Here is a 15,061-nt window from a genome sequence, read left to right as displayed (position 1 = left end):
TCTCAAAGTAGCTGCTGACTTACCATGGGAATACAGACATCCTCTCCCTGCTTAGGGTAACAAGGTATTTTTTCATTCAAAGGACATTATGGTCCTTAGGAAGCAGATTCACCCAGCATTCAATCAAACCCAAACCTTGCTCAGTCTTAAAAACTCGTTTTTAGTCAAGAAGTTGGAATAAAACAGGCTGCATCTGCAACAGTTCAGCAACTGGTTGCTGCCTCTGCTGTACACCCTGCTACCAGCACACAGAGAAGGCTGGCAGGAAAACATCCCATGCCTTGTGTTGCAGGAACAAAGAACATTTTACATTTCCCCAACATTTTTGGGATGAAAAAATGGAAAGCTCTGAACACACTGTAAGCTATGTATAAACGCTTCAGGAGTTTCACCTTTGTTTTTACTTTTCATTTCCCAGAAATATTCCAGGGCTAGATTGCGCAGTATTCCAGGGGTTGAGTGCTTTGAAAAGTGTGTAAATTAGCAGTCTGTATAAAAATATCTGAAAGTGACTCCTGAGAACTCAACCACTAAATCGCGGTATGATTTCTGCTTTACAGTCAGACATTTTTGTGGCTAATGAACAGGATTTATGCCACATATAGTTTGGGAAACAAATGAATTTTGTATGTATGTACTTGCCACTTCATACAGTTGAACTCATGGGATTTCACCTACTTCCAGGCTTAGGGTTTCCTGCCTCACATGACATGCATAAAGCAGTACATGGCGAGAGAAGCCTTTAAGTTTTATACGCATGGAGAATTCATTTTATATACCAGCTCTGGTATCACAGACTTAATATGGCCAAAGTTTAAAATGCCAGTCAAATTACGGGACCAAACATTTCAACCAACTGTTTAATTATATCCTTTTCTTCTACAGCTAAGAAATCAGCTCCTTCAGAAAAGTCAAATATCAAATATGCATGAAGCAGATGAGCAAAAAACCTTATTTGCTTATTTATCATAAGTATTTCTTTCAAAATTCTTTGAGAGAGATACAGAATAAAAACAATCATGGCTTTCCTACTATAAATCAGCTTGGTAACAGTAAGAAATCTGATCTATTCTTTTTATTTCTGCAGCAAAATTTCAGGATGCTTCTGAAGGCTGTATTAAATGGAATAACAATAAGGAATTTAATAGGATTTTTATTTGCACTGATCAAAGTGGACTGGACAGTCTCTGACTTGATTACTAATTTTCTTTTCATGAAGCTTAAAGAAAAACAAAACACAACTAATTTCCACATTAAAATTCACCGCCTAACATACTTCTCTTTAGACAACAACTAGCACATAGTGTTTTCTATTATAAATTGCTTGCAGTTATGATAAGGGAAGCCAAAGCCATCTCTCAGAAAAAAAATGCACCTCTTCCAGCACCATCACCCCACCACCTCATTAGGGAATGCCCTTGAGAACTAATTGCCTCCCTGAGCCTGCCACTGGGGCTTTAGATTGACAGGTACTTTTCTGTTTACTGAAGGATTTTCCATCCCTTCTGAACTAGAAAGATGCTAATAACGACCACAAAACATTCTGAACACAGGTTTGCACTCATCAACAAAGCTATTGGCCTTGTGGCATCAGTTGTATTTGGTGGGTAGGATGTCCCTGTTCATTAACCATGATATATTATGTGGTGCAGATCAACATCAGAGATGCTTATCGCTGGGCACAGCCAAACCTTTGTTTATTTCTGTACTTTCAAGAACAGAGACAGATATCAGATCATAAGATCTTGAGAAATTACCCTAATTGAAGGACACAGAGACACTGAACAACACGAAGCAGCAAACCGCATTTACTGAGCTACAAAGTCCCTTGTCCTTGTGAAATGGGAGAAGGAATATATGGCTTTCCTCTCTCTCTCCTTTTCCAGTGAAAAAACAAGGGAAGGAACTCAAGACTTTCTCTCAATACAGTCCAAAAAGCAAAGCTAACTTGTTAATTTTTCTGCTGCTGACACTTATTTAATGGATTTCAGCTTTATTTTTAAAACTTACTATTACAATTTGTGGTGAATTTAGAGAGTGACATGCATACACAGTACTCCATGCACTTTGTACATTTTTCAGGACAAGTGTACCTCTGCTATCCATGACCATATTATTTCAAATAAAACAGCTTTTCAACTTATTAGAGAGCAAAAATAGTCTTGAGTCATGACAACCAATTGCTCGAAGCATTCCTCCTCCTTTTGTCCACCTGCTAGACAATTTTTCAATTTGCTTCAAAGTCAATCACTAAGGTTTACTCAGCTGGTACTGACCATCAGAGAAACATTAGAGCACCAGAGCTGTTTATGCTACCATGCAGACAAGCATCAAGTGTACCAAAGCCCAAAGCTTATGTACATGCCTAAAAGTGTGAAGTACTAGTTGTCCTGTGGAAGTCAAGACCACCAAGTACAGTCTTTCTTAATCAGGTTAAAGAGAGTGGCATGAAGCTAAGCATATGCTTCAGTCTCTGCAGCATCCTGAGACAAGACAAATGAGCTTGTCAATAATGGAAACAGCAGTGCCAGATTTTTCACAGGCAATTCAGGAACCTATACTCAAGCCATATTTCCAGATATAGCTAGCTACCAACACGGTTGTGATTTTCAAGCGCAGCACACAAAGCTCTTTTGAAAATTTCACCCAATACAGCAAAAAGAAGGAGAAAGGAGTACAAGAAGAATGAAAGCTAAGAGGAAGGTGCTCTCAAGGCAGAGCTAAAGGCATTCACTTTTTAATTTTGAGAGCCTGGCAGAAGCCATGTGAAGCAGATGGCACCCCAGCAGAGGTCTGCAAGAGAAGCCTAAGTAGCTGAGCAGCCAGGAAAGGCTTGAAACCAGGGATGAGATGGTGGTTTCTGGGCTGAGGAAGGGAACAAAACCAGCCGCCTTAGGCTATGTCTAGGCACAGCGGCTGGAGGACACGGAACACAGCGTGACATAGGCAGAGGGCAAAGGAAGCCAGCAAGGGCAATGTGGCACCTCAGAACTGAGCTAGGGACTTGCTACTGAGGGACGCGTCATGGAGACAACTGAAAAGGACAGGCAGTCTCTCTAAAAATGTTAATTAACTAGAAACAGGAGTCTCAACAGTGTAGGAGGCACAGACACATTTGGAAGGGTGTTTTCAGTCTTATTTAATTTCAGTATACACCCACAGATCACAACAAGAGGGACATATTTTCCAATGGTTCATCCTATTTCTGAACATACTGAGTTTCTTTGACATGCTACAGACACCATCTAATTCTCCAAACCATCCCTCTTCATACTACTTCCCCCTGCAGAGCACACTGCTTGAAGATCACTAAAGGTAGGGATGCCTGCAGACAGGTGTGTGTAATTGCTTTGCTCACAAGTCAAATGGTCTGACCCCAAACAACTCCAGCCTGGAAGCTCTGAAACTGTATCAGCACAGTGCCATGCCCTAGCTAATTATCTCTGCTGTGAGGCAAGGAAGAGTGTCTCAGGCTCAGTGTCATGCTACCACGTCTGCATAGCTTTCAGCTGCCTTGCATACTATCAGCTTGCAGAGCAGACAGAAAAGGTTGCATCTGTCTGTAGCTATCAACGTGCCCTAGGAAGTTAATCTTCGGCACACAGGCAGCAGGTTGTACATTGCAGTACCACTACACCCACTGGGCTGTTGGACGAATCAAAGCATTTCTTTCCACCTCCACAATCTACGGGAAGTGGGACTCCAGTCTCTCTGCCAAGCAGCGATCTGCTTAAGACACAATCCTGCCCCAGAGGAGAAGGAAAAAAAAAAAAAATAATAAAAAAAAAAAAATCACTCCTTGTTGCCATCAGAAGCAGAAATGCTGGAAGTCCTCATCATAAGAGGGTTGTCATCACAATCCAACTTCAGACCCATCGCTCTGCATCATTATAGCACTTTGCAGATCTGTATTTATGCTTTGTTCCAACATAGTGGGAACTGAGCACTCTCACTTCTTTAGCACCTCTGCTGAGTGTCATCATCTGCATAAGAAATTCAGTTCCAAGAGTTTTTACTGCATAACAAACAGCTTCTGCATGTGGAAAACAGAAGTCATTTCTCTAGTTTGGAACTAGTCTTGATAACACCAAAATGACAGTAAAAGCCAAAAGAAAAGGTTAAAATCATGCCACAAGAGCCTGGAGAACTGCAGACATCTAGTGAATCTGATTTGCTGCACTGCTACAGTTACTGTGGTTAAAGGGTCAGCTCTCATCTATTCTTTTTCACACTCATTTATTCGTTTTCACAGTCACTGTTCAGGTTGAAAATTGACCTCTAAACTCCCCCAACACAACCTATTGCTTGTTCATGTAACTCAAACAGCTGCTGGCTACTAAGCGTTCCCTAAGCTGACCTGTTGAGCCAGAAGGGAGCTGCTCCTTTCCTCCTACCACCTCCCATCCCTCTCCTGAAACCAGCAGGGCTGTTCACGGACACCAGACAAAACCTTGCCAGATGCGGCAGACTGTGAGCAGGAGGAGGTATGTGAGATAGAACTCGCATCTAGCTGCTGCCCACTGAAAAATACAAATTCTCTAGGATGGAGCAATGTCAAGAAGCCAGAGTGATCAAATAGCATTTAACTTAATTAGACTGAGTACCAAAGGAAGACAGGAGCCCACATTTCACTGTACCCCCACTGCAGGAGGGAACGCAACAATGACAAAAAAGAAATTCATGTAAGAGAAAAGCTCTCTGTATGCTAAAAAGGACAAGTACAATAGCAACCTGTCCTGCTGAAAGCAAGTGACCTGTGAAAGAGTGTAAGAGCTGTGCATACAGTTCTTAGTATGTACAAATGTCTTAAGAGTCAGTGATCACAATATAAAAGATAAGGAATGAAAAGCCCAAAGGAATAAACAAGTTCAAGCAGGGATTGCTGTACAGGAGCTGCCGATTTCTACCAGCTGAGGCTTCTGAAACTTTCACCGGTCTATAAGCATGGCCCATTTTGCATGGGCAGGCACAGTTCTGCCCTGCAGTGAAGCCTCAGTCACAAAAGAGATTGTGATGGACATTTTTTACCCCAGGACTCCCTGCAAGGAGCAGCCTTCATGTTTGTCAGGTGCTCCGAGGAGACTGGCCAACACAAAGATCACTATCAGTGTGTCCCTGGCCCGCACTTGCTCCGATCAACATAATTTACGGAGGGAGGCCCTTCTCAGTTCCCATTGCTACTGCCCTTCTCCAAGGGCAGTGAGAGAACATCAGGACACACCAAACGGCCTTTAGGATGTGCTACGTGATGTTTTCTGGAACTGAATAGTCTCGGCATTACGCTGAATATTTATATAAACAGCAATGCGTCAGGATTTGGGGGCAGCATGCAGAGCTCTGTTTCACACAACATTGCCCAGGCAGCAGACAGCATGCCAAACCAGCTACGCGGACTTCCTGAACTACAGGTGGGTCAGATTGTCTTTTTTTTTTTCATGAAAGGGCAGATTATTTACTCTTTGGTTTGGTAACAAAGAGTACACCCGAAATTAAAAAGGGTTACAGTTACAAGTAAAATTTGTAATTTTCAGTCCAGCTCTTTTTAACTAGCGGAATCACTCCCTAACAATTCTTATAGAAAGTAAAGTAATTGTGTGCTATTCTCAGGCCAAGATCTCAGCTGGCTCAAAAAAATGCTGATACCAATCCCTGAAAATATTCCAAAGAAACTCTAACATAATCCCAAGAAAACATCTCCCATGCAAAGCTTCAATAGGAGCAAATACAAAGTTGTAACACAGCTTGTAACTGCCTTCACGGTAGACATGCAGCGAAGGGGCTCCAAATTCAAAGTTATTTTTTAATAACCTGTTGGCTCAGAAACAGCTTGACCTACTTTCTTCATAGTTTACAAAAAGAACACCCATGCATGCACCCTCTTGGTACCATTTTGCAATGAATACCCTTGCACATACTTTGATAAGTGAACAGATAACTCCTCCAATCCTGCATAGCTGGTTGATCATTTAACTGTAAACAAGGGCCCATCTACCACTTAAGCTAATCTGAACCCGATGAAAGTCATCAGTGCCTTTCATAGCAACTCATTTATGCTGTATTTTCTAGGGCATGAAAAAACCCCCAGCTTTCTTCAAACTTTACTAAAGCCCTCCCCCTGCCATAAAAGCTAATCTGGCATTTTTCAAATAAGATTTTTTTCTCCCCCTAATCAAATTATAATGGAACTATAACTGGAGCTTATTGGGCAACATAGGCAAACTTAGCTATGAAGACACCTCACAGTTAGACAGCAGAACTGGGTTCATAAGTTACATCAGTAACTTTTTTTTTGAAACAAAAAAGCTTGGTGGGTAAACCTGCTAAGTAAGGACATCTATCTCATTTCCATAGAAAGCACTGGGGGGATTTTGCATTTCTGGTGGGAAGCAGGAATGAGTGAAACTTTCCACAAACAGCACTGTTCACAAAGTACATCAATAGTCCCTGGTGCAATACACCAATATGACCTTTGTGAGGACAGGGATGCAGAACAGGGAAGGTGCGACTTGAACAAAATTTCCACTTAAACGGTGATTTATGAGAAAGAACATAATTAAATACAGCTCATGAGTCAGACCTGGCTAAAAGACCTAAAAGAAAGCACAGCTATGACCAGAAAAAAGGGACTTTCTAAAACAACAGTACCTTCCTACACAACACTTCCTGAACCCTATCTTTGGGCACCATACAACTTCAGTAAATGAGGAAGGTATTTTACACAGCCCACATACAACCTGATTACAGCTGAAATGCCTGCACTCAAGGAAAGGCACAGAGCTCTTCTCTAGTGCAACCTCAACAGTCTGTACATCCCCAAACAGGAAAGAAAGGACACAGTTGTGTTCTCTCTCCTTCAGGCTATGGCTAAACTTCATCTCTACTGCAGGAAAGAAAAGCAGAAGAGAGACCTCAGGACAAGAGCATGAGAACTTTGCACCATCTTCCACTAGGGATGCATGTCAGAGTACATGTTCCTCCTCTGCATCCTGCATCACATTTGCCTGCTTTACTGTAAAGAGGATGTCTCTAGTAACATTTACCCACTCACTTCACAGCTTCTTAGGAAGACAGCATGAATGCCTTCTTAGGAAGACTTCAAATGCCTGCAGCAAGAGAAAAGAACTGCCACTGATCCACACAGTCAAGGAACAGGGCCAACCACCGCCTATTCCACATAACATCACCACGGACTGTGTGATACAGATTAATTGGGTTGAGAAAACATTTGATAGAGAATCATAGAATCTTTTGGATGGAAAGTACCTTTAAAGGTCATCTAGTCCAACCCCCTGCAATAAGCAGGGACATCTTCAACTAGATCAGGTTGCTCAGAGCCCAGTCCAACCTGACCCTGAGTGTTACCAGGGATGGGGCATTTACCACCTCTCTGGGCAACCTGTTCCAGGGTTTCACCACCCTCATTGTGGAAAATTTCTTCCCTAGATCTAGACTAAACCTGCCCTCTTTTAGTTTAAAACCATTACCCCTTGTCCTATGGCAACAGGCCCTGCTAAAAAGTCTGTCCCCATCTTTCTTATAAGCCCCTTTTAAGGACTGGAAGGCTGCAGTAAGGTCTTCCCAGAGCTTTCTCTTCTCCAGGCTGAACAACCCCAGCTCTCTCAGCCTGTCCTCATAGGAGAGGTGTTCCATCCCTCTGATCATTTTTTGTGGCCCTCCTCTGGACCCTCTCCAACAGGTCTATGTCTTTCCTGTGCTAAAGGCTCCAGAGCTGGACACAGGACTCCCGGTAGGGTCTCACCAGAGCAGAGTAGTAGGGCAGAGCGAGGAGTAGTGGGGCAGAGCGAGGAGTAGTGGGGCAGAGCATTGTGTGAGTTTCAACTTTCTAAAGCAGAAGTGATGTTTCTTCTTATGGTTGATCCACCACTTGAAGGTGAGGGGGGCAGGAAGAAATAATAATTAAAAAAAAAAGTAGTCTTCCAGGTTGTGTGCTATGACAGGGAATAAAAGGTAAAGTTTGCTATTACTTGCAAACTGGCTCATTTTTTGATGGACAATCACCTTACTTAGTAAGTAGAAACTCAGACAATGTATGCTTTGGGCCCAATGGATATTCAATTTGATTAGCAGATGAAGTTGTTACAAATTTTAAGAGTCCATTAGAATGAAATTGCTAGAAATGACCCTAACAAAAGAGAAGCAAATCTGTTTCCTAAATAGACTGCAACTATTATCTACAAACTTGCTGAAAGAATCCAGCTGATCATTTCCATTTATACTCAGCATTTATGACTGGATTATAAAATCATAAATAGCCTAGGCTTTACCAAACACATAAGAAACAATTTTCTGTCTCTTGTAACAGAACTGCGTATCTGTGAACACTCCGGGAGCTAAAGTCAAAGGAAATGCAGAATGAAGTAGGTAAACTAAGAAACAAACAGTAATGGTTATGCTCACTGTATAACCAATTACTCAGAAAGAAAGCACATTGAAGGATGGAGATTTTACCTCTCACTTACCCTGGTAAAGCTGAATGAATCTGGGATGTAAGGCAGAGGTGATAATCCCATCTGGCAACTCTCTCAAAAATAATTTCAACAGACTGGCTGCTGAATACACATCACCATCTTTAACGAGTTCTACCTCTTCTCCACGTTCATATTGCAGACGCAACTGTTCCACCATTTTCATGCTGCCGTTTACCCTGAAGAGGCCTTCCTGTGTCATGCCTGTAATTATATATCGCATATGAGAGTGATCTGAACTAAGGCATCCCAGTGACATGATGAAAAGGGTATTCTATTGTGAATAATACACTTGTAGTAATACAATGGAGGACAATTAATACAACATAGTTTAAAAAAAAAATACTATTTTCACACCAGAAACCCCTTTAGTAATTGGATTATGAGAATTAACAAACAGTAGTGACCAGATCTTGAGATCTGGCATACTCTTTGAGAACCCACAAAACTCAGTGGCATTGCTGTAACCTCACACCATGCAGAAATCAGTTGAGGCAGCTGCATTTTGCATTGGTATATTTCAACAGAAAAGGATTCAGATTCTACAAAACAGTTGTGTTACTTTTGCAAGTAGCCCATTACCTTGAGCAGGACTCTGCCAAATTCACACATGTGACTACTTTCAGCCTCACATTTTAGGGCAACAGCACCTTACCTGTGACCATCACTAAGCAAAAATGTCTCAATACGTGCTGATTAGAGCAGTAATTCCATAATGAGCACTGCAATTTCTACGACAGCAGAAAATCTCATCAAGCAAATGTGTATTTTGGACAGCACGAAGCCCAAAGTATTTCACAATGAAAAAGAAAAGTTATCAATCACTTCAGGCCAGACACTCCATACCCAGTGAAGGGGATGCAGAAAGAAGGAAGTTTCTATGGAGGAAGGCACATGACTCATACTGTATTAAACATCACTTTCTAGGCATATGCTGAGATTCAAAACCTTCAGTAAAGTGCATAAAGGTAATCACAATAAACTCATTTTTTTCTAGAACACTTTCACCAGAAAAATTCTGCCTGTTCTAATACTGTGTCTATTGACCTGCTTACTCTTCTTCAGAACATAACACTGAGAGGGTCAAAATATGTATGTTTTTTATCAGTTCAGAGTAGACATCACTGAACAGCAGACTGACAGAATGCTTCCAGTCCAACAAAAATCAATATTGATGCAGTAGAGTTTGTAGGGAAAAATAACCTCTTTTATTGAACCAGAAGACAAACTGATTTAATAGGGAAAAAAACCCAAATGGACTAGCACTCGAGCATTTTACATGACTAATATAATATATTGCTCACAGATCTTGTATTACTGTATTCACAACACATGTTCTCATGTAGCATGCTGTACTGCCATCATGGGGGCAGCAGCAAACACCACATCTCAATAATGATTTTCATTTCTGCAGCACTGTGCAAAGGACACACTCCCCACACAGATAAAACTTCCTTGCTCTTCCTCAGTCATTTATGGAAATAAAGAGAGGCTAGAACATACTGCTAACAGTAATCAAATAGTACTAAATTCAGCATAGGAAAATTTGGCATCACCTAAAAACCTGAAAATAGGCAGCTTAATGCAAACGTAGTTCAAGGATGTAGCTGCCCAACAGTCAGCTCAGCTCTTTCAAGTAGTCAGTTTCTCATGAGCTAGAAGAGAGACTCTGAAATAGCCTGGCCTTAAAGAGCCCTACAACATCTACTGCAACATCTTTGCAGAATAGGAGTGGTAAGACAATACTGAACAAACAATAACCATGATTCATAGAACAGCCTGCCTTCAAATTGTTTGAATTCATATCTCGGCTCCTATTAAAAATGTCTTCACAGTTAACTTCACCATTAGTTCCTGAAACAAACCTTAGGCAAGCACAGGACACCCATTTCAAGATCTTCCCATGCAAGATGGCATCTTTGAGATCTTGCTTGCACTTTTGAGAAAGGGAATGGATTGCATCTTTATTGGGGCTGGATAACCACCTTGGCATTCAGAAGCTTAGCTAATCTTGCAGATTAGAGGACTTAGCTTGTTCAGTTCGTATGTGGGAAGCAGTCGTGTGGGATTCAGATCCTTTTATGGAACACAGAGCACAGCCCACAACTTGCAGTCAAGAGTGTTTGTCAGCTTCTGGTTTTGATTAAACGCAAATGATGCAAAAACTTGCCATCCTTGCTCTTTCAATGTTCTAGCAGACCACTTTAAGGCAAACTGAAGTAGATCAAGCAAGATGCTGCCGTGTGAAGGTAGGACCATATTTTAAATTTGCACTGTACCTTAATCCAAGATAACTTTCAAGCCATGTTTGCATCTATCAGCTTCTAAGAGTCTGTCAAGATATAGACATGGAACCTAAGGGTGTGCAATTAGATTATCATTACTGAGTAGCTAAAAGAAAAACCTTGGAGGAAAATCAGATGCAGCTTCTTGCAAGATGAAATTACCCCCACAAAAATCTTTTCCACAGCTGAACAACTGCCATAGGATACATCTGTGCACCAATGGTGGTCTAGATTTCTGCAGAGAGATGTATTTCAACAGCGGGAACTAAAGTCCCATTAAATGAATGCAAAGAGAAGCTAAGAATTGGATGTCTACTTCCCTGAGGGGATTAATAATAACTGGAATCTATCTGAAAACCTGTAAGAACATGTATTCCTATGCCATAATATACTCTGATGGGGGCGAACATGCACGTGAATATCTCTATATAGGTATTTACGTCTTCTCACTGTTCAGAAAGCATTGAAGACAAGCGTTTTGCAACTAGGAAATGACATAAACCTTCACAAATGAAATATGTTCCATTTATAAACTGAACAGCTTATTTATGAGAGTATGCTGCTTCATAACACCATAGTTTACCTTTATAAACACCTTATTAAAAAGTAAGTTCAGCATCAAGGCAGAAAAAAAAAGCAGCAAACCACATACAGTAATATTCTTTGCATGTGGTTAGTGCCACAACCTTGTGCAGCCCCTGTACCACAAAAAAGATGGCTCTCTCCCTTTGAAGAGTCTTTATGTAAAGAGTGCTACTAAGCAAAAGGGACTCCATTAAGCTTACCATGCTGGGTGAGGTATTCGACTATATTCCACACAACTATTGGGATGCCGTTCTTGCTCAGTCCCTGCTGCTGGAGCTCCAGAAGACTCACACCAAACACCTTTGGACAGGTTGTGTCCCTCTGCTTGTTCAGTGGAAATGCAGCTATCTTTTTCATGTCCTCCTTCAATCTCACAGTTGACTTACTTTGCTTAAAGGAACAGAGGAAAAAAAGTTAGTCACATTTGCTGCAGAAGGTTGCATAGTTACAACATGAGCATATCTATCAAAACTGGCTTTTATGCTCCAGCATAAGGTTGTGGTCTTATTTCCTTTTAATCCAAGGCAAAAACCTCTGTGAAATAGGAAAATAAAAATGAACAGAGGAAAAACTAGAAGAGTAACTAACACGAAAAGAGTGTAAGTAGTCTGTAGTGCAGATAAGGGCAAAAGACACACTTTTGTATGCAAGCTTGTTACTAGAGTAACAAGAAATAGTGACTCGGGGGAGACTCCTTTTTTAACTCATGCAGTTCAGATGGGTTACAAAAGCAACCGGACAAACATGAAAAATCCCAATACGCCATCTTTAGTTCAGGTTGTCCTCAGGATGCCTGTCAGAGTCTGTTCACTGTACCCTTCTCCAGATGCTGTTCCCTAGGGATTCATTTTGGCCACTGTCAGGTGAGATGGTTCCTTATGAAAGATTGTGTGTTATATTTCGTATCTGCTAAGACTGAAATTTTATTACCACGGTTTTAAGGTTAGAAAGGGACTATGTAAACTAATCACACATAATAATGGGGGGTGGAAAAACCACTCCATAATAAACCCTTAATTGCATACGTCCCATAGGTTCTTCTGGAGGCACAACATTCTCACAAGATTGGAGTTCCAATGCAACATGAGAGCATAGCCAACAAAACCCAAGGCAATAACATAATATAGGATTAATTTATAAGATCAATAATAGGCAGAAATCCAAATCAGCATAGAGTGTTGCAGGTTTGGAAAGATAGTTCAAGGCAGAGCAGCAGCAGCATCCACCACAGTTGTGATTTCCATACACACCTAAGCGTTATTTCACTAATAAGGACAAGCACAGTACAACTCAGCAAACCTCACTCAAAAAAAAAAAAGTAAGTTTTTCTACTGACAAATTTCCCCACATTTCTGACATCACAGTGCAGGAACTGGGGGCCACTGCTACCATGGAGTTCGATCTCTGTGTTCAGGAAGTCCACCACTAGCATGATGATTAAAAATGAACTTATTCCTGCTGTATTTTACTAACAAACAAGTAGCAGAAATCTTACACATAGAGAATATTGTACAGTAACACAAAAGAAGTGCTCAGACTCTTGCCTAGGTCTTGGCACTTCACTGCGTTAAGACAGATTTTAGCAAGGTATACATCTTTTATTTTAAACAAACCCTTTAAGTCTCTTCATTTGTGAGACAATATTTTTATCGCAGTCTGCAAGCAACATGAACACCTTCCCTGGTGCTGCTATTAAGCATGAATGTCCTTCTTTCAGATACAAAATGATCTGGCAGTTTAGTTCACTCACTTTGCTGTGTTTTTCCCAATAAACGTAGCTATTTGGAGCATATGTGTGCTCTACAGTTCCCGGTCCTATGTGACATTTATCTGATCTTTGTAAAAGATGTCGCTTGTATAAATGTTTTAATGTTTGTGAAACAGAATTGCAACCTATAAATAAAACCAGCATTATTGTGACCACCTTATAAATATTTATGATAAACAGTACACTTCAGTGTTTGAACTAAAATTTGACTGACTTACTAAAATATCACATCTCTTTTAAAAAGAGATGTTCCCATTCAGGATTAAATAAGTAATACATTATTTCATTCCAGGCAGACACATGCCAAGGCAAAAATCATGTAGCCTGGGTTAAATTCAGAAGACAGCAAAAATCCTTTGAGCATTATCTGAGCAGCTGTGATGCTTAGAAAGCTTTTCCAATTAAGGCCTTCAATTAGCCTGACAATCTTGCTCAGTTACAGTTTTTCAGCAAGTTTCTGTTTCAGCATTCGAAAACCTGAGTCACAGAGCTGGATTTACTTGGGGAAACTCACAATTTAAATTTGCAAGAGAACCAAGAGATATTTCCCATGTCCACAGGAAGAACAGAAAAGGAAATTTTTGAGCTTGTTTCAGGATCTGGAGAGGATGCACTAACTAGGAACAAAAAATTGTGCATAGTTACCCAAAATACCCATCTAACCAAAATCGAAATGAAATCACCCCCTCAAAACAGCTCTGAAACAAAAAATTCAATGTTCTATGATCTTATAGATGGAAGATCTGATTTCACACAGAGAAAAGTTTTCTAAATATTAACGCTACTGATCACCAAGGCTGGAAAAAGCAACTTAAATCATCTCTGCACCACACCACCGCGAAGTGCAGCCCAGAGAACATGACTGATGTTGAGAAAAGCTATTTATATGTCACAGGAACGTACTTTTCCAGCTCATCCAACAACCTTAACGCAGGGCACGATGCAGCGCAGTTGCTCACGAGGTTAAAAACATAGGGGGGGAAAAAAAAACCCAAAACACCCAAGACCCAAGCCTGCAATCGCCTTTATTCATCTTCACCTTCCCTTCCCAAAGGGGCGGCAGCTGCCGAGAGGGGAGAAGGACAGCGCTGGGGATGAGCACCGGGCCCAGGCCGGCCTCTCTCGCCCCGGGACGCTGGCGGAGGGCGGGAGGGAGGCGCCGGCCGGCAGCCAAGCCGCCGGCCGCTCCCCACGGCCCGGCCGCACCGCCCCCATCCCCAACCCCCCGGCCCGGCCGCCCAGCCCCTACTCACGCGTATGGCCAGCGCTCCAGCCCCCATGCCGGCCGGCGGCTGGGCAGGCTCCCACAACCCGCCCTGCGCACCCGCCTTCGCTGGGCCCGGCGGCCCCCTCAAGGCGGGAGGCCCGGCCCCAGGGTGCCGCCCGCCCTGCCGGCCCGCCCCCGCGGCCTGCGGAGGGAGCAGGGCCTGCCCCCGGCCCCTCCCGCGGGAGAGCCGGGAGGGCTCGGCGCGGAGGGCTCTCGCTTGCTCAGGCTCCCCGGGTCATGGCGGACGGGGGGCCGACCCCGCGGGTGTCCCCGGCGAGCCCCCCGCCCCCGGCATCACCACGACCCCAGGCCAGGCAGCCGGCAGCTGCCGCTGGGTGCCGAGCGGGAAGAGGAGGCACCCCGCCTGAGTGAGAGGCTGGGCTCCATCAGGACAGGGCCGCTGCTGGAAATGTCGCCGCAAAACCCGCTTTCAGCCAAGTAACATTAGCGGGGCTGCGGTGAAAATCGCCAGTGCCTTTTCCCCTCGCACGCTGAAAGGTTAACGCGGGGCCGGCCAGCATGGCGTGGAGTCAGGTCAGCGAGGCTAAACAAACCCCTGTGCCAGGGGAGCCTCCGGCAGCGGGGCCAAGCGTGCCAGGGCCCAGCAGAGCACGACGCGGTGCAATATTTGGCCTGAGTTTAGAGAGTGTGAAGGGGTGTAAACAGCCCT

At 42.8% G+C, this 15,061-nt stretch overlaps 1 protein-coding gene across 1 annotated transcript in view; it reads right to left on the bottom strand.

Annotated features, from left to right (window-relative positions):
• Window positions 1–14,404, bottom strand: part of FAM13A (family with sequence similarity 13 member A) — a gene marked incomplete at both ends in the record, with an annotated part of 129,345 nt that extends 114,941 nt beyond the window's left edge. The window contains 3 exons of the mRNA XM_081999553.1: window positions 8,481–8,690; window positions 11,557–11,746; window positions 14,378–14,404. Of these exons, the coding sequence (XP_081855679.1) occupies window positions 8,481–8,690; window positions 11,557–11,746; window positions 14,378–14,404 (427 nt within the window). The remainder of the gene's footprint in view (window positions 1–8,480; window positions 8,691–11,556; window positions 11,747–14,377) is intronic.
• Between the last annotated feature and the right edge of the window lie 657 nt (window positions 14,405–15,061).

This window comes from Phaethon aethereus (assembly GCF_964289735.1).
Source record: "Phaethon aethereus genome assembly, chromosome: 4".
NCBI classification, from domain to species: domain Eukaryota; kingdom Metazoa; phylum Chordata; class Aves; order Phaethontiformes; family Phaethontidae; genus Phaethon; species Phaethon aethereus.
The sequence above is the reverse complement of the archived record's forward strand: the minus strand, read 5'-3'. Positions and strand labels throughout refer to the sequence as shown.